The following is a 24,418-nucleotide window of genomic DNA, read 5'->3' on the forward strand; positions in this document are numbered from 1 at the left end:
ATGCTTGAGGTAGAAGCTGGGGAGGAGAGGTGCCCCAGAATGGTGAGTGTGGGCGAGGTGATGGGCAGGGCACTGGCAGTGTCTGCTAGAGTTTCTTAATAGAACTATTCCTTTCATTTTCCATCTTTTTAGAGAAATTAACATTCTAGTCATTCACATGTATAGCACAAACCAGATTGCTATCTAATGCATAAATATTTTCCTGGAAAGCTTTTTTACCTAATTAAAATCCAGTAAAAGAAAGGTACCTTCAAGTATTATGACTAAATTTTAGGAAGAATTTTTTTTAAGATTTTATTTTTTAGAGGGGGGTGGGGAGGAGCAGAGGGAGAGAGAATCTCAGTCAGACTTCCCGCTGAGTGCAGAGCCCAACGCAGGACTCGATCTCACGACGCAGAGATCACGACCTGAGCTGAAACGAAGAGTTGGACGCCTAACTGACTGAGCTGCCCAGGGGCCCCAGAAGAATCATTTTTGACTGGCTAAAAACTAAGGCCATTTGGGGGGAGTTCCAAGGGCCTGAGTGCAAAGAGAAAGCTTTACCGTTATGGAGTTGAATTTACTGTGTCTGCTTTCAAGTAATACTGCCATTCATTTTTTTATACCGTGATTATCTTTTCACTAAATTAAGTGGGCTGTCCTCCCAATTGTGTGAATTAAGTATGCTTTGTTTCTTGATACAGGAGCAGCTCATGGCTTGTCGTCCATTCTCCAGATGCTTCTGTCTTACCACGAGCACCTCAAGCCCTCAGATCAGGAGCTGGTATGGCAGAGTGTGGACTTCCTCATGGAGCAGGAACAGAACTGCAACTGGCCACCCGAGCTTGGCGAGGCCATCGAGAGAGAGAACGAGCTGGTACACTGGTGCCATGGCGCCCCAGGTCTCACCCACACTATTATCTGAAAATGTTGCCTTTCACTGGGCTTAGCCAAAGAGAGGTGTCTTTTCTGAGGAGTGAGGGTATTTCTCATCTTATGTCATTACTACATGAGCTAAAAAAGTCAACATGAAACTTGTCAAACCAAAAAAAAGTCTTAATCTGTAAAGGATCTCTAGAAATGATCCTGTAATTTTAACAATATATGATCCATATCTATTTGTGTATAAATTAAACTAGGACTGTCCAATAAAATATAATATGAATGACATGAAATTAAATTTTTAGTAGCCCCATTAAAAATGTAAACAGAAACAGGTGAAATGAATCTTAATAATAGATATTTTATACCCCAAGTATTTTTTCAACATGCAACCAATTTAAAACTTGAGCTGTTTCAGTTTTTTTTTTCATATTAAGGTGTTTGAAAGCCAGTGTATATTTTGTACTAACACCCCATCTCAATTCACAGTAGCCACATGGCAGGGGCTCAATATCTGCATCGAACAGTATAAATCTGGAGGCTGGTAATTCAAAATGTGGTCCCTGGACCAGTGGCAGGAGCAACATCGGAGCTGGTTAGAAATGCAGAACCTCAGGCTCCACCCCAGACGCACTGAATCAGAATCTGCATGTTAACGAGATCCCTCCGTATTTTTATGCACATTAAATTTTGAGATGCACTATTCCATAATTCTTCAAATGAGGATTTCCATCATCACCTAATAAAAAGTCTAGAGAACTGAGAAGCCATCTGCGGTGAACTCTCTGGAATTGAGCCTAGAAATTTATCAGACTCCATCTTTTCTTTCTTTCTTTTTTTTTTTAAATCCCATTACCCTGTTAATTAGGCTTTCTGAGAAGGAGCAATTTGAAAGAAGTTAAATTCAAATAAATCAATTTCAGTTGATTGGCCAGGGGAGAGATTTAAAATACCAAAATAACACAAAAATTTTGGATTAGGTGAATTTAATTTTCTTTTTTTTTTTTAAGATTTTTATTTATTTATTTATTTGAGAGAGAGAGCCAGCTAGAGGAGGGGCAGAGGGAGAAGCAGGCTCCCCACTGAGCAGGGACCCTGACGCAGGGCTCAATCCCAGGACCTTGGGATCATGACCTGAGCCGAAGGCAGATGCTTAACTGAGAGCTACCCAGGCGCCCCAGGAGTGGATTTAATTTTCAAGTCTATGCTTCAGTGCCATGAGCACAGCTTTAAAATATATTCGATTTCTCTTTAGTCTGTTACCTGATTTTTATTACTTCCTTTCCGCTCCTTACCTAATTAACCTGTAATCCAACTGAGATTTCATTTTTTCTTTGGTACAGTTTAAGTTGAAGAATAACAAGTTTTAGCTCATTGGCCATGTTTTCTGCACCTGCCACGTTTACCTAAGGAAGGGACTTCAAAGGCTCCTGTGTGTGCTTGTCCCGGCGCCAGCGCATTGTGCATTATGTCCAGGCTCATTCCCGCTGGTGATGATTTGAGCCCATTTCTTCTGGCTTTGAACTTTTTGGAGAAGAACAAGTTATTTACCATTCTGGAAATGATATCCCTTCATGTTACGCTCAGCACTCTCCTATCCCATTTCCCTTTAATCATTCTCAGTGATGGTCTCTGGCTATCCTCCAAGCACCCCCAGAATCCTTGAATTTTGAAGGTGTCCCAAATTAAATACAGAATATTTTAAAGGGACTCAAAGTGCTAGTAACAGCCTTGCAAAGATGGGAAGATAATCCATTAAAAGGAGTGACTGGGTCAGTTAATTGATGGGGGTGTCTTTGTAAATCATGCACTGTAACAGTATAGCGTATGATTTATCACCTTGGGGACTTCATTTGTCCTCATATATCATTCACGTTCTGTATCTTGGTAAGATTAAACATAGGTTGCAGAGCAAACTCATTAAAACCCTGTATTCACTGAACTACCAAAAATAAACCAGTTCACAAATGAATAAAGAACCAACTGGGGCCCATTATGTATGCCAACCCGCACTCCCACCTCAAGGGTATTGGTCCTCCTTTTATGTGATGTGCTAAAAACAACCTAAGAGTGATTATAAATCTGATAAGTACAGGTTAAAGACCATCAAGTCGGCAACACTAAACTTCCCCAAAATTCTAAAAAAGATGACTTAGAAAAATCATTTTCACTTGTTTGAGGAAAACATTTTTTGAGAGCAGATTTATGAACAGTGCGGATGGTTTGGGGCAGCAGACTGATTCTGTGAATAAAAACCTGCAAGAGATAATCCAAATGTGGAACTTCATCAACAATACCTTATCTCCCCCTACAGTTGTTTCCTATCGACTGTCCTTAACCCACCTCTACAGGTTCTAATTAGTTATCATTTAGGCAGTGTGGAAATAGTTCTTGCCTCGAAGTGAATAACTTTGGGTTCTAATCGTAGCCCCAATGCTATCCACTAAATGACCTTGAGAAAACCACTGTGTGCCCTTCGTGGCTTTGTTTCTTCATCTGTGAAATGAGTATGTGGTGATGGAGCGGTGAAAGTCAGTCTTTTGATCACCCCAGATCCCCTTTGTCCTGTGGACTCTTGCCCTTCCTGAGGGATATGTCCCAAAAGATCTGCAGACACCCACATTTAGAAATAGCCAGTGTGGCATCTAGTTTTTCTCACTAAATACAACGCCATACAGCAGGCAGATGCATATGACCTCTTCATAGCCTTAATGATTCTGAAATACAGGATGAGAGTCATTTACAAAATCATTAAAACAAATGCTGTGTCTAAAATAAACTCTAGATTGCATTATGTTACATCATTACTGTGGTAACACGGACAGTGCATTTCCTTTCCTCACGCAGAGGAGGAAACACAGGTGTGGCTAGTTTTTAAAATCATTTCACAAGGGCTCCTGGGTATGTGACTTTGAATAGAAAACAAGGGCTTGACCAGTGCAGGTGTCATTGGTCCCCAGGCTTTGTCACGCGCCGTACAATGTGTGCCTCAGTGAAATGACAGACCGCAGAACGGACCTGTGGGGTGATGCTCCAGTCTGTTCAAACTTTCCGTGCCGAGTCTGTCACGAGGCTCTGCTAGATTGCGTGCTTTCACAGGTTTAGCTTCCCAAACCATATTTCTTAAGTAATGATTTCTTTTCCCAGTGTTCAGTAAACACGTATATCATTGGTGACTTAGGTTTCTGGTAAGTGCCCAATAATCAGTGTTCCAGTGACAAAATGACACGGCTCCTATCAAAAGCAAAGAAACCCAACATTCCTTCCTTTTCGATTAAGCAACCTTATTGCGGGTTTCAGTAGGTCAGGTTAGAAGACAAGAGGTTTAGAAGTCTTTCAAGGTCCCTTCCATGGACCATTCTGTGATTCAGGCTGCAGGAAGAGGTCCTTTGTCTCTGGCCGGAAGCAGAGGATCGATAGCTATATTAAGCTGCCTTGGGCTAATAGCCTGGCACAGCAACTGGACCATATCAGCCCTTCTTGCTTCCACATCTCGTCTCTGCCTCGGTGTCGGCCTGTGCTGGGGTGAGAAATGAGACATTATAAAGTCAGCAGATGTTTTGGGGGCCCTTGCCAGGTCAAACAGCATGCCGTAGACGAGGGGAGCAAAAGTGAACGAGATAGAGTTCCCGCCCATGAGTAGTTGGTAAGGTCCTAGGGGAGGCAGACATATAAACAAAATTTTAATATGATATCGTCTAAGTGCTAAGGTTTGTATAGGGAATGATGGGAACTCAGAAGAGGGATTCCAGGTGCCCCTCCAGGTTTGGGGAGGGCTTCCTGGAGGCAGTGATGTCTGAGGTGAATTGGCCAGGCCAAGAAAGTTGGGAAGATTATTCCAAGAAAAGTCAGTCAGAGGCTTGGAACCACATAGTGAAGGAAGGGGAACTGTGGGGGGTTTAGTTTTACTGAAGCGAAAATCTTCAAGTAGGTAATGGAGGAGACTTTGGCAGAACAGAGTAAGAGCTGAGTCACAGAGGGCTTTTTGTGTCTCAAATGGAGACTAGCTTCACCTGGCTTCTGAGTGGGTGCCAAGAGTCATAGATTACACCACAGGGTTGGTCCATCCTGAGGCAGGGGAGCTGACCTTTGGTTTCCCTGTGTCAGAGCCAGTCGTTGGCTGAAATCTCCTGGGGAGGTGGGCATATAGCATAACCTTTCATTTGGGTGAGTGCAAATCTCTCAAGAAGAGGGCAGCTGTGAGCTTTATGAGCAGCCAATTCATAGCATCTGGGAAATGGGGCACCTGCAGGTAAGGTAAAGGCAATCCAGCAGAGCACCAAGGGCTCCCAGTTCACCCGGCTAATTCTTCCTCATCTTTCGTAGTCAGGCTAGATGGTATCACTCCCCCTAGTGGGCCTTTCCTACCTCTAGGTGTGGGTTAGGAGCCATCCTGTGTGTTCCATGACAGCTCTCTTTCCCCTCAGATAACCTAATTAATGCCTCCAGTTAGATTGTAAACACTGTGAAGGGAGAGGCTTTTTAAAACCTTAGCACCTACTACTGTACCTGATATATAGTAGGTGCTCAGTTACTGTCTAAACAACCACCAAATCCTTTGAGCCTTTTATTAGCCTCTTTGCCATCTTTCTGCCGACATGACCAGCTCATAGCTACCCCATTGTGCTTCTTTAGTTCTCTCTTGACACCACTGTGGGACATTTTGTCTATAATACTAACCGCATCATTAAAAGTAAAACCCAACCAATCCACAACAAAATCCCTCCCATTGGTTCCCTATTGCCCACAGAATATAGTCCATGCTGCTTAACTGGACTTGTAAAACCATCCATAAGGTGAACCCAATCTACCCTTCCATCTCCCTGTCCTATTGGTTAGAACACTGCACCACTGGTCTTCATGTGGATTGTTTGCCCTGGCTGCAAATCTTTGCCCTTATTGATCCTGATGCCTAGAATGCTCTCTGTAACTCATGTTGGGCTTGGAGTTTCCTATGCATCCTGCAAAATCCTGAAGAAAGCCCTACTTCTATCCTGGGCCTCACCCAACTGTCTCCCTCAGGGAACTTCCACTTTTTTGATCCCTCTAGGGTTATTGACAGCGTCATTCATTTTATGCTCCAACAGCATCAGGAACTCCATGTCCTATGATGTATATCAGTCACATGTACAAATTTTTTCTCCCTTTCTAGACAGTACCTTCCTGAAGGTCAGGAATCTTGTTTAGCATTTATTTCGTATAACCTAAGGCCAAGACTGGCTACATAATTTGGGGGGCCCAGCACAAAGTGAAAAGGCAGCCTTCTTTATTTTTTTTTAAAGATTTTATTTATTTTTTTTTTTAGAGAGCGAGCGAGCGAGAAACAGCATGAGAGGGGAGAGGGTCAGAGGGAGAAGCAGGCTCCCCGCCGAGCCGGGAGCCCGATGTGGGACTCGATCCCAGGACCCCGGGATCATGACCTGAGCCGAAGGCAGACGCTTAACCATCTGAGCCACCCAGGCACCCAAGGCAGCCTTCTTTAAAAAATTGATTATTAATTTCAAGATGGTAACAGCAGAGTATTAAACCCAGCATGAGGTCCTTCTGGAGACCCTTGGAGACTGTACAGGTCACATGCCCATGAAGCAAGCCCTGCCTAGGGCCACGTATACAGTAACCAACGATCACTTACGACAGAATGGATACAGTGAATGAATAAATGTGTAAATAAGTTCAATTCTTTTAATATCTTCTTTTAGCTTGTGGAAGACACTTTGTTCCTAGAAGTGAAGAAGGACAATAGGCTATGGGTGACCATTGTCAGTGGTTGACTGGAAAGCCTTGGCTGAGAACCTGTTGTTATGTGTTAATCATAGGAAGTGTTAGAGGATCAATTCTAAAAGAGACTAAAATCATGACTCATACAAATATAAAATAAACGTGGGTCAACAATTTTATTTAGCTCATTAATTAATGAGGGAACCGGAAAGGTGTTACAGCTGGTTTCAAAGGAAAATTCCAGGAGCAGGCATATTTATGGGCCATTAGGAGAGCTGACATGAATTTGCTTAATAGATGCAAAACTGGCTGCTTCCACAAAGGCCAAGGGAAGTCAAAACAATCTCTCCCAGACAGTATGTGATTTTCTAGGAATAGGAATTATTTACATTACTCTCAGTTGTCTACAAGGTAATTTCTGTCTCCAAAGAGTTGTAAAATAGCCTGGTCAAAAGACAGTGAAAGGCAGAGATAACCCTGATGGACGAGCTAGTCGCGTAACCTGCTAAATTCCAATCTTTCCCACTTCATGTAGGAGAGAGTTAGAGGCCATGCAGGAGAGAGAGGGATCTTGTGTTACTAATCTCCTCTCCGAATATGAGCACCTGGAACTTGGGGGAAATCATTTCCATTAATAGCTGTCGCTTTTCTTGTTTCTGTTCCTGCCTGTGTAATTGAGATTGCCTCTGTTGAGGAGTTTGGAAGGAAACTGTCTTCCTTTAGAACAATCGAGTAGGGAAGGACTCACTTCACAGCTGGAGTAGAAGTCTTGGCCAGGTCGTTTGGGATCATTGTTGTTTCTGGAAGGACTCCCAGTTTTGCCTTAAGAAAAGGTGTATAGTTATAAGCACTTTAACATTACAAATTCTGAACCTCTGTGGGGGAATGGGCAGGCCGTATAAACACTTGCTAAGTGTTCAAATAGCCAGATATGCCTAATGCTTACCAGAGTATGCATCGTTAAATATTAACCCATTTGTAAATTATGGATTGTATCACTCTTTGTACTTGTTGCTCTTTCTCCAGGGGCCAATATCACAATACAATTCAAACAACTAAATCTCACAGGTAACATAAGACAGGAAGATTCTATAGCGCTGCTCCTAGAACGTGGTTCCCAGAAGGGCACTTGGTAGAAATGCCGAATCTCAGGCCTTACCTCAGACCTACCAGATTAGAATGGGTGTTCTACACCGGTGATGTGTGAGCCTTTTACAGTTGGAGAAGTTCTGCTCCATAGCATAAAGCCCCAAAGTCACCTCTGATGTCTTTGATGTTTTCACAGGAATTGCCTATCTGTTTGCCAAAGCTTATCTGGTTTCCAAAAAACCGCAGTACCTGGACACGTGTATCCGGTGTGGGGAACTTACGTGGCAGAAGGGCCTGCTGAAGAAGGGGCCGGGGATTTGCCACGGTGTCGCCGGCAGTGCTTATGTCTTCTTGCTGCTATACCGCCTCACCGGAAACTCGAAATACATCTACCGAGCCCAAAGGTCAGCTGATCTGGGCGTGGTTTTTTTTTTTTTTCCCTAAACGTTCATCGAATCCATGTTCTGAATAGGTAATAGAGTCACATAGTTTGAAAAGTGAAAAAAGAGATGCATCACATCAACTGTGCACTCTAGCAATTTGCTTCTCTTTCCAGGTGACAGTGTTACCAGTTTCTTAGTTATCTTCTCAGATACTGTGTATATAAAGTTTCATCCCTCTTTGTTTTATACAAGTGGTAGCACCTTGCTCTCTTAGCAATCACCCTAAATCAGTACATAAGCAACTCTTAATTTTTACTGTTGCATGGTATTACATTGCATGAATGAACCAGAGTTTAGTTACTAGGTCCCATGTAGAGGGATATGGGCATTATTTCCAATATTTTGCATTACGAGTAATGCTATCATGAATAACCTTATATATATGTATTGTTTGCACATGTATGGGTATATCTGAAAGATAAAGCCCTAGAAGTGGAATTGCTGGGCCAAAGGGTATGTATATTTGAGATTATTTTTTAATTGTGGTAAGAACATTTCACATGACATCTGTCCTCTTAACATATTTTCTTTAAAGATTTATTTATTTATTTGAGAGAGAGAGAGAGAGACAGCATGAGCAGGAGGGCCAGAGGGAGAGGGAGAGAGAATCTCAAGCACACTCTGCACTGAGTGTGGAGCCCCATGAGGGGCTCAATCCCACAACCCCGAGATCATGACCTGAGCTGAAACCAAGAGTCCAACGTTTAACTGACTGCGCCACCCAGGCACCCCCTCTTAACATACTTTTAAGTGTTAGCTGTAGGGAGTGTTGTACAGCAGATCTCTAGAACTCATTCACCTTGCATAGCTGAAACTTTATACCCACTGAGCAACAACTTTCCATTTTCCCCTCTGTCCCCAGTGCCTGGCTACCACCATTCTATTCTTGGCTTCTACGAGTTTGGCTGTTGTAGATACCTCATATAAGTGTTACCACGCAGTATTTGTTTTTTGTAACCGGCTTATTTCACTTAGCATAGTGTCCTCATTTATCATTTAGAACAGTGTCTGACACATAATAACTGCAATGTAAGTAAGTGTTCACTGTTATTATTACTAAAAATTAGAGTTCTATCACTCCAGACATTTCTCTATGCATAAATGCATATTTATATATCTATGTATATATAACTATGTAATATATATTAATAAGATCCTACTATTATGTATATATAATAGTACTATACATGCCATTTACAGCTTATAATTTAAAAAAAATTTTATTTATTTGACAGAGAGAGAAACAGCGAGAGAGGGAACACAAGCAGGGGGAGTGGGAGAGAGATAAGCAGGCTTCCCGCTGAGCAGGGAGCCCAATGTGGGGCTCGATCCCAGGACCCCGGGATCATGACCTGAGCCGAAGGCAGACGCTTAACGACTGAGCCACCCAGGCGGTCCATACAGCTTATAATTTTAAATGAACAATTTTTAAGGGACATCCTTCATTTCAGTTTGTATAGATCTATCTCATTGTTTAAATGACTGTATGGTTATTCATTATAGATGTACCATGATTAATTTCACCAATCTTTAAGTAATGGACACTTGGTACCTGTGTGATCTTTACAAATAACAAGCAAAATTGTCCCAGATAGCCAGTACATACATTTCTGTGCGCCTGTGCAAGCATTTCTTGTCACAGAAATTTTAGAATTGAAGTCATTAGACCCATGGGTATTTCTAGCCTGTCTTTATCGTTTGCCCATTTTTATCCTCTTGTGATGCTTATCTTGAGGATTGTAACTCTTTGTTACAATATATGCTGTAAATATTCTCCTACTTTGCCATTTCTCTTTCAACTTAGCTTTAGGTCTTTTGCCAGACCAAAATTTTAAGTATTTTTCTTGTTAAACTTTCAAGATTTCTGGATTTTGTGTTATACTTAAAAAGACCTTTCCTGCTCGAAGATTACAAAAATATCAGTTTACATTGACTTTTAGTACCTTTGTGATTTTAACTTTTAAAAAATAAATTTTTTACCTCCTTCACCCATTTCTCCCACCCATTTAAAAGTTATCTTAACTTTCAAATCTTTGACTAATCTAGAACTTACTTTTTTTAATGGTGTTATCTGGGTATCTTTGTGTTTTTTATTTTTTATTTTTTTAAGATTTTATTTATTTATTTGAGAGAGAGAGAATGAGAGAGAGCGAGTACATGAGAGGGGGAGGGTCAGAGGGAGAAGCAGACTCCCTGCCAAGCAGGGAGCCCGATGCGGGACTCGATCCAGGGACTCCAGGATCATGACCTGAGCCGAAAGCAGTTGCTTAACCAACTGAGCCACCCAGGTGCCCCTTGCATGTTTCTAGTTACTTTTATTCCTAGGTATTTTATGTTTCCAGGTTTGTGAGTAGAATCTTTTCCTGCACTGTATTTTCAGGTCATTTATTACTGGTATTTACGAAAGCTTTTTAAAACGTGCATATGGGCGCCTGGGTGGCTCAGTCATTAAGCGTCTGCCTTTGGCTCAGGTCATGATCCCAGGGTCCTGGGATCGAGCCCCGCATGGGGCTCCATGCTCTGCGGGAAGCCTGCTTCTCCCTCTACCACTTCCCCTGCTTGTATTCCCTCTTTTGCGGTCTCTCTCTCTGTCAAATAAATAAATAAAAATATTTAAAAAAATAAAACGTGCATATTATTGCAGTTTAGCAATCTAAGATGCACTTCTTTCATATAAATCTGCATTGTATCTTATAAACATCTTAGTTTTGATAGATGTAATGATATATCTGGCCACCTTTCTGAAGTCCATTACTGTTTCTATTAGATTTTCATTAGAGTTCATTGGGTTTAGAAAGACATATTTGCAAATAATTATAATTTTGTTACTTCCTTCCTCATTTGTATTCTCCCCCCTCCTCCCCCATTGCATGGGTCAGAATCTCCATAAAAATGTTCATTAATACGAGCAATAGTAATGATGATTTTATTAGGAATGCTTTTGTGTTTCACCCTGACCTTTGAAATTTGCTTCTTACGATGTATATCATGTCAGATCATGACACTCCTCTGTTCAGGAAAATCCAGTGGCTTCCCATATGACTCAGGAAAAGCCAAAGTCTGTCCTTTGCACAAAAGGTGCTACAGGATCTTGCCTCCCATTACCTCTGTGAGATCATCATCTGCTCTTTTCCACCTAGTTCTTTCTACCACAGTGGCTTCCTTTTGGTTCTTTGAAGGTGCCAGGTGCAACCTACCTCACTGTTTTGTTTCCCCCCACCCCACCTGTAATGCTCACTTTCTACATGTATCTCCTAGGCCCCTGACTTCATTCAGACCTTCACTCTAAAGTCATTTTCTCAGAAAGGTCTTCCCAAGCCAACTTAGCTAATATTCAGTGTAAAAAACACAAAAACATAAAATACCTTTTATGACATTTGCCGGTAGACACTGAAGGAAAAATACTAATATATGTCAGTCCTCCATTTGAAGCTTCATTGTTCAGGAATTCTGTTAACATATTTTGATTCATGGCTCCCTAATCTGTTTGGTTGCAGCCTGACCCTTTATTTCCCAAACGTACAAAAAGAAAATCCTTTTGGATTCTGTCTAGACTAATGTGATATCACCTTTAGGATTGGTTTCATCAGAGATTGTCAGGCCCTAGAAAGCCTAGTCAAAAGAGCCAGAACAACCCCTCTATTTTTCTGGCAGACCAGTCCTAGATTACACACTCTCTTAGTTATGAGGTTCTGGGATCCAGGGCCCTTCAGACAGGTTCCATTTCTCACTTCCAGGTAGAGCCTGAAAATGTGCAGGTCATATCTGAATATATGGGGGGCATTGCATTTAATTGCTTTAGTGTACTGAAATTTTCACTTCATTATAATTCAAAGTTAAATATTCTATGGCCCAAACTGGGGAAACTTCCCTAATTTTGGCAGTTCCTAAAACAGTAATGTCAGACAATATGTACCTTCTTGTAATAAACATTACTTAGTCACTGGTTGAAATTTATAGTTGCAGAAAAATGCTTGATAATGGTTTCAGTTTCTTCTATCATTATTTAATTATTCAGGGTTTCTACCTCTTCTTGAAATAATTTTGGTAGTGAATATATTTCTATAAAAACATTTAGTTCATATGGATTTTCAAATGTTTGATGTAAAGCTTTAACAGTGTAGTTCCATGATATTTTCAATTTCCCATGTCTGTGATTATATGCCTTTTTGCATTCCTAATGCTTTTCCTTTTTGGTCAGATACCAACATTTTGTCTATGTCATTCATCCTTTCAAGGAACTGGCTTTTGGTTTTGTTTATTGATTCTTTTTGTGTTTCTTTTGCTTCTTAATTCATAGAAACTTTCTGCCTTTTGATTTTCTAGTATTCCTTTCCTTTGTTATTGTCTACAGTTAAAAAAAATATTTCATTAGAATACCTTACATCTTTCTCATAATAACAGTAATAAAATTCTCAGATGGATGAATTTTCCAGAGTTCAATTCTTGTCATAATCAATATGTTTTGATATGTAATGTTCTCAGTGTCTGTAATTCTTTTTAGTTCTAGAATTACCATTCTGACTTCTATTTCGACAGAATTTTTTAGAAAAATAAATTCGTTGGCTTGAAATTTGCATCACTGGGTAGATTTTGGGAGCAGTCATTTTCACTTTATTTATTTATTTATTTATTTATTTTTAATTCAAATTCAATTGGTCATTTTCACTTGAAAGTGATAACTATACTGGTCAGAACACAATGAAACTGCTACTCTCATATGTTGCTGGTACTCTTATAAAATGCTATATATCATTTAGAAATTATTTTGAAAAGCACAAAAAATGTTTATCATATTACTTTTAAGTAAAATGTAGGATATTAATATTATACAGACTATAATTTCAATAATGTGCTAAATAAATCAAAGTTTGGGGGGAAAAGGTCAGGAGGAGAAAGAGCAAAATTAACTATGGGTTTCTTTTCAAGAATAGTAGAATGGTAGTCTCTGTTTTATAAACATTCCACTATGTTTATGTGAAAAACGATATTTACCATTTATCAAATGCTTGCCATAAGCTCAGAGCCTAACATACGGTATCTTTAATCTTTACAGGTAATCTTACACAACTCTGCAACTTCACCATTTTAAAGTCAGATTAAGAAATTTGCCAAAGGTCATATAACATGAAATTATCAGAATTGGGGATCTCAACTCCAAAGCCCTTCCTCTTTCTGCTCTACCAGAGCTTCTTAATCTAGGGCTTGTGAATTTACTTGAGAAAAGTATTATATCTCAAACTGAAATGGAGCATTACCTTCAATTCTGACTGTAGGTAATAAGCCACAGGAGAAGTAGCAGTAGTCGTGACTCTCACCAGTAGAAGTCATAGATATTCTCACGTCGTATTGCTCTTGTTGCAGATATTATGAAATATATTTGACTCTCATAACTACTTAGAAATGTCAGCAGTTATTAGACCCACTACTCGATCTTGTTCTTTAATGTGTTAATAAGGAATCCATATATTATTATTTCACAAATTGGGTTTTACAACTTTTGCTAACTGCGCCTTGATATAATTAATTTCCTTGGGAATCCTGTGTATTTTATTTTCTGTATTTGAAGACTTTTTTTTCTGGGAGGAGTCCAGATCGTGAAATGATCCGTGGCACTGTAAAGTTTATGACTCCTTGAAGCTATACTTTGAAGTTTCATTGCATAATGACAAATTTTGAATTAACTCTTTAAGAGTCATCATCATTATACTGTTTAAAATTTTTAACTCCATTTAAAAATTGTTGCATATTCAGGAAAACAGTTGATAAAAAAATTGTACCAAACAGAATTGCAGTATGTTTCCTGCTGACTTATTTTAAGCTGCTGTTGATAATTCCAAGAGCCCTAAAAAGATCAAATAAGTAATTACTCTTCATAGGACCCCCCCCCCCACACACACACATAGTAGCAATAATCTAAATTTATGGCAGTATCAGTTCTCAGGCCTTACCAACCTGTGAGTTCCTCTGAATTGGTAATTGTGTCAGCAGGTCCGAAAAGAGATAACACAGATCACAGCACTTTCAAAGCTGTAAACTACTACAGTGTTACTCACTATCAACAATTTGAATAGGATTTGTGGCAAATACACGTAGAAGAAAAAGGATCTTTCATCGAGAATCTAGAGGCTAGTGATGTATTTTTAAGGCAGATGTCCTAAAAATAATCTATCTTAGAGCTGAGTTTGCTATTTGATGTCATGATTATAAAATGTTGCTTGCCTTTTCCCATTCATCTTATTCCTATGTTTGCCCAAAGCACAGGTTGTATAAAATCTTGCCCATTTATTTTCACAGTCTCTGCTCTCTGTCACATATAAATGAAACCTAGCTCAGAAATGATATGCCTGCAGAATCACAGCATATTTACTCTTTCAAAGGAACAGTCATACCTCAGCTTGCTTCTATTCCAGATAAAGAAAAATATGGTTATTTATCTGTCTCTTTTACTTTTAATTATTGGATGACAGAAGGAATGAAATCCACAGAAAATACCAAACTGCTTTGCTTTGCAAACTCTGACAATAGTGAATTTGCTTGTCAACACAATTTGTTGTGAAACATACACAATTATATAACAGATCCTCTTTTCTTTTTTTTTTTTAAACAGAGAAAAAGGTTTTCTTAAAATATTATATAGTTCTGCAAAGAAAATGGTGCTAGAACTTTACCTTAGCAGAGAGGAGGAAGAAGCAACTGAAGGCCAATAATATGGAAACACTCCCGTGTTCATATGTTATTTTCTTCTCTTAGGTTTGCTGAGTTTTTATTTACGGAGGAATTCAAGGCCGGCTCTCGGGTCCTTGAAAGTATATACAGCTTGTATGAAGGCTTCTCCGGGACGGTGTGCTTTCTGATCGATCTGCTGCAGCCCAATCAGGCCGAGTTCCCTCTCTTCAGCGTCTTTGTCTAGAAGGCTCCATCTCCCACTGTGGCCCTGCAGAAGGTCACTGAGATTTCCCAAGCCTACCCGAGGCAGTTTCCACATAAGCCACATTCAATGGTTATCACAACCAGGAGCCTTAACATTGCCGCCAGAAGGAGGGATGGGCGGGCGAAGGCAGGTGAAGGCAACATGGTACCAGACTTGGGGGAGAACAGTTTGAGAACCTGCAGAATTAAGACCCCACAACTCTTCTAAAAACCATAGAGACTTAAAATTTCAGGGAATAGGTATGAAACCAGAGATCAGAGGAAAAAGGGAAAGAGAAATGATCCATTTTTCAGTGATGGCATAGAAAACAAAACTGAAATGTGGACTATGTAAATAAAATGCCAGTACCTTTGCAATTGGAAAGAGAATTTGGCCATTTATGGGTGCCCTCCACCCATAAATTCAGAAATAAACACAATCAAAAACTAAAGTAATTGCCCAGCTGAAAATTGCTAGGAGGAATGAAATGTCAGGTTGCTGAAGGACAAAAAAAGGAAACTCTTGGTTGTCTTAGGCCTTTACTTATTGAAATTCACGGTTTTTACTGAATGGATAAATTTGCATATGAATCTCTATTGTTAATCATTAATCTGGGCACTTTAAAGGAAACATATCATAACCTTTTTTTTTTAAAGATTTCATTTTTAAGTAATTTCTATGCCCAACGTGGGGCTCAAACTCACAACCCCAGGCACCCCTAAACATATCTTAACTTAGTTTAAGTCCTGAAATTCAAAGTTCCTTTAGGCCTTACATCTCTTTTCCTGGTTCCTTTTTCTTTCCTAAAGCTCAATTAGAATAGGAAAATTCATAGGTTAGCAAATACTATAGCAAGTGTTGCTGTCAAGTGTTTTTCTCAATTTGAAGCGTGAGCTGTGTCTTCTCTATTGTTAATATAAAATGCTTATGTAATCCCTATGAAGCTATTAGCTGAACTGTAGAATACACTCGTGGTAAAAATCACTCATCACAAAGATCAGGGTAGCCACTACAAAGATATGTCATTTCTGCCTTTGCGGGAATACTGTGTTTCCTGGGACAGGCAGACCCTGGCTGAGAATGGGACCTAGCGATGGTGAAAAGAACATTGCTAAAGTTTATGCTGTTAGATTAAGAGATGAGTGAACTCCTTGGCTGATCACCTTAGTCTCCAAGACACAGGCTCCACTAGAAACTGTCTACAATACCCACTGAGCCAAGTTGTTATATTAAATTCTACCCTGCTATATACACATAGAAGTTGTAAAACTACTTCAGGTAAATAGGGGTTTGCAGAACACGGTAGGAACATCTGTCAGGTCAGAATGCGAGCTTACCCGTTTCCTAGAATTTGGTCACTAGTGATTTCATATATCGGAGTGAGGAGGGACCTGCATGCCGTACAAGATTTAAGAATTATTCAAATAGTCATTAAATATTTGCATATATGTGATAGATGTAAAAATATATATATATATTCTACATCTATCTCCATGTAAACCCAAACACTTATTAAGTTCAGTAATTCCTAACTTCTTGATTTATAGATAAACTGGGAGGAGTTGGGAATACTCTGTTGCCTCAAAATATGTGTGTGTGTTTGTGTGTCTGTTGGCATGTATGTGTGTGTGCCATGTGCTGTGTGTGTGTGCACATGTGTGCACACTTATTTTCCTGGGAAGAGGTTCTCTAGCATTCATAAGATTCTTAAAGGATCTGTGGCCAAAAAAAGGTAAAAACTACCTTTGTATATTTTATGACTTTATGTTTGCACTCATCAGAACAAGTTAGGACAAAATGGTTTTGAAAACATGCACCTTTTTCATTTATTGTTCCATTTTCGTATCCTCAGATACAAATATATGAAATTGGCTTCAATTGTTCATTTTGAAAATACTCAGGTTAGAGCAACACCACATAAATAACAGCTTCGGATGACTCTCAAAGTTGGTCTCTAGAAGTTCTTTCATGAATAGTCTAGGTCCTCTCAGAAAGCCTTAAAGCGAAATGCCTTCTATGGAGCAGTCTCCTTTTGAAATGATAGTGATACCTGCTTTTCAGCATCTTGTTTCAATTTCATTTCCTTTGGCCTCTATAGGCTGAAAGAAATAAGCATCCAGTATACAGGGCTTTATGGAATACATGCTTTTGTCATCATCCATCAACGCTTCAAGATGATTTAGGTCATTGATCCAAAGTCTCACAGCTAGGAAGGGGCAGAATGAAGATTCAAATCCAGAGTTTCGCTTCACAAGTATATTTATTCAGTACTCTAGACTAGAATCTGGGGATACAGCAGTGAACCAAAGTACCCCTGGAAGGTACCTTCTGTTTCTGTTTGCTTATCCTTTCACCATTCATTCTTGAAACCTGAAACCTAACACCCTAAGAAGTGATAATCTAGTTCAACATATCAGTTTCATTTCTAGGAACTTCAGAACAACTGGACTCATTCATGCTCGCCCACCCTTTTAAGGTCTAGCAGGGTAACCATGACATTGTGCTGACCCTTCTGAAAAGGCAACGCTTTTGTGTGTCAAATGCAAGCAAAGGCCATGTCTGAGTGTGTCTTTATGAATTGACACCTTGGTAAATTAGAAACAAGGGTAAGCTTGTCAAAAGTTAAAAGTTTTCATTTTCCTGAAAGAGTAGAATTGTAGCTTTTGGAAGATCCTCTTCTATCTTGTTTTCCCAAGAAGGGGGAAAAGGCCCTTAAGTGTTGCAGTAGAAAGCATGGCATGTCACTTCTTTTTTTTTTTTTTTTTTTTAATTTAGAAACTGTAGATCTATTTCTCTTTGTTGGAGAACAACACTTTTTATATTGGGGTTTTTTTTTGGTTTTTTTTTTTGGCGTGTCACTTCTTATTTAATTAACCAACTTGTTCCCTTCTAAGCAGTAACATCCTTTTCTGAATAAGTGCTTAGGCAGGTTGCCTCGTGAAGGTGATGGGGGCATTTTCACCACCACTAGTGTAATTTTAATATTACTCTATGTGGCATGAATAGTTATAAACCCCGAAGGTAACTGGAAATATTTGAGGACAGATTGAAAGAATCTCTCCACAATGGGGAGACTGCCGTATACTTTAAGAATGGGAAGTTTTGGAGAATATTACAACTCTGTGAATTTGCTTCATTAACACAATTACGGACCTTCTCTTCCACACATTTCCCCCAAATATCATATATTGTGCCCAATCACATTTCAGTCATCAGTTTCTACTTTTTTGCTCCATTCTAACCTAATAACTGAGGTTTGACGAACAGGTTTTTCAGCATATACACCCCTGTGATTCTTTAGGCAACTGACGACCCTATTAAGATAATAGTATTTACTTTCTGATAATTCGAGAAACACTCATTTTGTTGTTCTGTGTTAATTTGGAACTCTTCCATGGCACTATATAACTTTAACTTTCTTTGACACACTAAGATTTTAATCAAGGTAGTACTCAAATTGTTTCAATTCCTGTAGAGAACAAATCTCAATAATTTCAATGCAACTAATGTAAGCTTGTGATTTATAACCATGCTAAGGAAACACATGAATAAAAGGACAAACATTAGTAATGCAAAGAGCCCTCTGCACCTCACAGGATTGTCATGAGGTTGCCAATGATAAAAATGAATATAAGAGAGTTTTGTAATATGCAGGTCCTTTATATATTTTAGAAGGAACCTATATTTTAAGTACCTACTATGTGCGTAGAAAATTGTGCTCAATTTTTTACCTCAAGTAAGCATTTCAGCCAAATGGAATCTCCATATGTGGATGCAGTGCTTGGGGTCCGGATCACTTGATGGGTAAAAATGAAGTGTATGTTTTTTATATTCTAGAACCAATCCTGACCATAGTATTTGTGCCTCAGAAGGTTCTGATTCACTGGGGCTTAGTAAAAAGGAATAGGCTGGTTTAGCTCGGAGCTCCTTTTAATGCAAATATTTATTTTGCTTGCTGGAAACAAAGGATTACACTGTCAGTAATGTGAGAAAAGGAGTTGGTAGGCGAGCTCTGCAGAGCAAAAATGACCTGGGAAGTAAAGTATTTTTGGTCTGTAGTAGAATTCAGGCCTCAGGACTGTGTGACAATAGTGATAGAAACATACTCTCAATTACATATGAGGCCTTCTTTTGGGGATCTGGGTTATTTATTCAACACTGTCCCAAATTAATAGCTAAATGACCAACCAGCCTCACATTCGCCAAGGCCACGTTATCTTGGCATAAACTTGGCCAGGAAAGCAAATGAAAAGGCAACCAAAGGGGTGGGTGGGGAAAGCTTGCTGGAGCTCAGCATGTCAGCGTGAGTTGCTGAGGTACTTTTTAATGCTAAGAACCAGTCATCTTACTTGTGGGTTTTATTGCTTCCTGGGACCTCTAATCCCTGCCCCTCCCCAACCTCCCCACGATTCAGCTACTTCTTGTCCTCCCTTTGGTCTTTAAATAGTACATTCTGATGTTTATTTTTTCCGGTGTGTGCTTAATCATGTGACCTCCCCTTGCCTGGGAGGGCAGGATTTCTCCTTATCTCTTCCATCCATGTCAGTTTGTAGCTAAAAGCTCCAGGCTCAATAAGGCTGGACTCCGCTCTGGCCAGAAGGGCTGACCTCAAGGTCAGCCGCAGCAGGAGTTGGGCCCATTGTGTAGTCAGGTCACAGGTCCAGGACAGCTCACCCCGAGCGCAGCTGTGCCGGAGAACAGAATGACAGCTGCATCTGTCCTGCTTCTCCTCCATAAAGAAACCTCGTCATTTTATTTGCACTGCTGTGAAAAATCCCAAAGTTGATGCTACATTAAGTATCTGGGCCTCCTGCATTACCATAACTCTCATACCGGGGGTGCCCTCTCTCCCTGTTTCTTTAATTGATAGTGCTAATGAATTGAGGCCTGATGGATGATGCCTTTAGGGTTAAGAAACATTTTTAAAAATTCCCTTCAAATATTGAACCTTGTCATTTCCACCTAGACTCTTCCACAAATGGCGAAGTCCCTTATCTGCAGAAATTCCTGCATCTTCTTTCGCCTTCATGTACCTGTTACTTTCACCTCTGAACTGAATTTGAAAAATCATTTAAAACGAAAACCAAATCATATTTTTGTTCTTTGGAGACGTTTGTTGGTGAGTCAGATGGTGAAAAGAGCAGGCTGGCCTTCCTTTTCTTGCCTTTCTCGTCAAGGAAGAAGAAGCGAGACAGGGAGAAAAGATGCAAGAGGCGAGGCTTGACTGTGGAGGACTGTGAAAACACAGTTTGCAAGCCCTTCCTATTTGTTTCCTCTTTGGTTTTTCCTAGTCTCCCCCCCGCCCCCCCCATAGGAAATTCTGTGTGTGTGTGTGTGTGTGTGAGAGAGAGAGAGAGAGAGAGCGCGCAAGACTAACTTAGGGAGAGTCAGTATCACATATGATATAAAACCCAACAGCTCTTAGATATATCTGAGTGGTGAATAGGTATATGCAAGCATACACTGATGAATGAATGGGTCTTCACTGTGTGTTAACTGCCCTCTAATAAATGAGTACATAATTAATGAGGGCCCTAGTTACACTTCTAGTTGTCTATCTTAAGCATTCATTTTCATTAAAACTTCTGCCACGTTAGAGCCATTAGTAGCCAGCTATAGAAGATAACAGATGTGAGTTTCACAAATAAAGCCGCAAATGCGAGTCACATGCAATTTTAAAAAATTTTTCTAGTAGCCACGTTAAACAAAGAGGAAATTAATTTGAATAATGTATCTCATTTAACTCAATGTATCCCAAATATTCTCATCTCAACATGTAATCAGTATACAATTATTAATGAGATATTTTACCTTTTTTTTTTGTCTCGGGTCTTCAAAATCTGGTGTGTATTTTACACTTACTGCACGTCGCACATGGGACTAGCCACATTTCAAGTGCTCACGAGCCACATGTGGGCTGGCTACTGTATTGAACAGCGGAGGGCTGGCATATACTGCTGTTTCACGGTACTGATGAGGTCTTCCCACAGCTGATGTATGTGTTTGTTGTTATGAGAGGAAATGGAGACAAAACACTGCATGTTATTTGAGTCCTGTGGTGTTTCCCCAGATTCCGAACACTAATACCAAGAGCTGCCCTGGGGAAAAATAGATTCTGTGATTAAATAAGTTAGGCAAGTGCTGTTCTTTTACCCCCTTTTAGAGATTTTTATGGTGTATTAACATATCACAGACTCGGAGAAAACCCTCTTGGATAAAGAAAGTTGTTGTTTGTGTCTGTAACGTTCAATCTCCTGATTGTCGCTGTCGCCCAGCTGCCAACTATAAAAACATGGTTAGTCTGGCATGCTATGTTTATGGTTACTAATAAAATTTGTTTTTTCTATAGAGGAGTTTTAATACTCTTCCCCACACCCCGGCCCATTAAAGATATCAGAACAATGGTTCTGTCCCAGAGTATTAATCCCTATTAATTATCTTGTCCTCACAGAGACCTGAGGTCATTCTTTACTACACTTCTGGGGACAAGAATTCTGAAAATTCCCACAAGTGTCTCTACATAAGAAAAATTTTGTGTCTTCCCTTCCTTCTCCACTCTTCTTGGAGCCTATCTCTACTTATTCTTTGTATTCAGAATCACCGGAGAGCCAAGATATATTGTCTTGTTCTAGAGCCACCTACTAAATTGAAACCAGCAGATGGCTTTAATGTCTTGCGCATGGACGTAGATCTTCAGAAAGTACCCAAATACACACCTTCCTCTCATGCTTTCAGAAATTATGAGCACTCTAGAAAGACGAGGGGAGAAACATCTGAATGTGCATATGTGTAAACACAGAATACAGTCCCTTGAGTAATGCCACCCTGCTGTTGCTTTCTTTTTATATTCTGTGTGTGGTGGTGATTTACATGCTTTAATGTGTACTGTTTTTGTAAAGTGAGTAAAGTAGCCATGTTAGCAGTCAGTTTCAAGAAGATATAAACTATACTTAGCAGCTGTCAATCTTCAGCAAATGACCTTTTTGCCTTTGTTTTAGTGGGACCTCTGAAGCCGCCCCCATAAGTTTTGTTTTGTTGTCTGTGCGCTTAAGTGGCAATTACCGATTATCAACTTCTGTCGCTGAATTTGGTCCAAGTTGACTGCAGTAACTCTTATAATGTGTATGTATTCAAATAAGAAGATTGATCTTAATGGTCAGTTTTGTCTCTGTTTTTTAGCACTTTAGTATTTCAATATTAGAAATGTCTTCTGAAGACGAGCCGCAGAATCCCTTTGCTCTTGAAAATGCAAAGTATACCATTGGTTTTATATAGACTCTCCAGGAGTAGGAGTGGAACATTTGAAATGCAAGAGTTTGGTTTTAGAATCTGTCTGATAATGACGGGCAGCCCCTTCTCTAAAAAGGTAACAGCTCCCCCAACTATGAACATCTGGGGGAGCTCTACTTGGAAAGGCAGTCTGAATTTTAATCTCATGGATTTAATGGCGCTAAATTAACAAACATTTTTAAAATGGATTTTGTAGAATCCAATTATTAAGGAAACACTTTGCAAAGCCATATAATGGGGAATAGTCAAGCACCACATGTTAGTTTTGGAGTGAGCATTTACCAAGTGAATAGAATTTACTTCACCAAAAAGATTTTTTGCACAATTGACAATACTTACAGTAATATGATTGTATCATTGGAGGAAAAAAAAGCTCACCCCCCTAATGATACATTTCACATTCTCTAGTAAACTAGTGCAATTACTTCTTTTAGGGGATACAAAAGAATAATGTCAATAGAATATAACTGCTTATTCCTAATTGTATCTAGGAATGAATACATACCATTATTTAAAGTAGTATTAAATTTTGAAGAACTGATCAATAAATTAATATTATTAATAAAATTGTACTCTTTGCAATACACTTGCCTCAGCACAAATGCAGTTAACATAAAATTATTTTAAAATACACCAAATAATAGAGATTAGTTATTACTTTAAACTCCTAATTTCCATTAACATTAAATCCAACACCAGTTATGTTGCATATAACTAAAATTTTGAAAGTCTTGCACACAAAATGAGAGGCTTCTTCAAAAATGCCTTTTTGCCAAAAACAGGTTCTAGGACCTCTTGCTAATTATATTTCTTTAGGGGTACTTTGAGGCGCGTTTAAAGACGAATCGTTAGCAGTTAGGTCTAAATTTAGAGCAGAACATTCTGCCAGATATTTTACTATATCACAAAATGTTGTAGTACTGTATTTTATAATGAAACCAAATTCTCAAGTACTCTGGTATGTTACATATTATTATACCAAAAAACCACTTTCTATAAGTCTATTATTATGTACATAATATTTTAAAAAATGGGTATTTCAGTCCTAGGGAGAAAGTATAATGCAATACATGACATTAAATTGGTCTTCAGTCAAAATCCATTTAGGTATTACAGGGAAAGAGCAATCATAGGCTTGAATGTATACATTATTTTCAAGGACAAAATGGTAAATGATAATACATAAAGACACGGTCACTGGGGCAAGTTAGCTGGTGTGCACACTGAGAAGGATCAACTTGCAAATGCTCATCATATTTTAGCTTTTGCTCTTGGTTGTTCCTGGAGGGGAAGTGTACAGTCAGTTGATCTTGCCTCCCCTTCATGTGGGGGGGGGGGGAGCTTTTCTCACAGCCACTGCATGGTATAATGAAATCTCTTTAGAAGCAAGATTGAGTCAGAAGCTTAGAGATGCACCTTACTGTTTTAAAAACTGCTGTTACGATGTTCTAAACACTGTGATCTTTCCAAATGTGTTTTCTGTATTAGTTTTGTACTGTAGAAAATAATTCACCATAAACTGGACTCTATAGTGTTTAAAGCAATGTTATTTATGGCTTATCTTTCCCCATATTTATGTACAGTCTACCTAATAATATGAAACCTGTGATAATTCTTTGCCTTAAAATAAAATCCAATGCTAAATATTGAGTGCGCTCTAATTAATAATTCTAAGCTACAAATTAATTTTTCCTTTAAAGCTTAATACAGTGTCAAATAAAATATTACCCAAATATTCTGTGGAGTGTTGCTGCCTATTCTGTGTTTGTGACAGTGTGTGTATCTTGATCCAGGACATGGTGGCCTGCTGGGTTCTATAAATAAATATTAGTAATCCTTTCAGAGAATGGGCCTGCTACCTCTCAGCTGTTGGCTGAATCCTCCCCTTAACCCTTGTAAATAGATTTTCCCATGCCACACAAGAATGAAGAAAAACAGCCCTTCATGTTCTCTCCCTCTACAATTTTTGTCTTGCTTTCTTCTGAATCTTCATATTCTATTTGTGTTGACATCATTTTCCTAACTAGAAAAATGAAAGATATTCCTACGATTGATGGAATCACCTAATTACAGCAGGGAAAGGGACCTTGTAATTATTAAGGTC

At 39.2% G+C, this 24,418-nt stretch overlaps 1 protein-coding gene across 2 annotated transcripts in view; it reads left to right on the plus strand.

Annotated features, from left to right (window-relative positions):
• The window catches only part of LANCL3 (LanC like 3), an 87,844-nt gene extending 72,322 nt beyond the window's left edge, over positions 1-15,522 (plus strand). For both annotated transcript variants that reach the window (XM_035002940.1, XM_035002944.1), the window contains exons 3-5: positions 684-881; positions 7,865-8,072; positions 14,865-15,522. In XM_035002940.1, coding sequence (XP_034858831.1) covers positions 684-881; positions 7,865-8,072; positions 14,865-15,024 — 566 coding nt within the window. In that variant the 3' untranslated portion in view covers positions 15,025-15,522. The remainder of the gene's footprint in view (positions 1-683; positions 882-7,864; positions 8,073-14,864) is intronic.
• The last annotated feature ends 8,896 nt before the right edge of the window (positions 15,523-24,418 follow it).

Source organism: Mirounga leonina, unplaced genomic scaffold, assembly GCF_011800145.1.
Source record: "Mirounga leonina isolate KUSES-001 unplaced genomic scaffold, KU_Mleo_1.0 Mir_101609, whole genome shotgun sequence".
NCBI classification, from domain to species: domain Eukaryota; kingdom Metazoa; phylum Chordata; class Mammalia; order Carnivora; family Phocidae; genus Mirounga; species Mirounga leonina.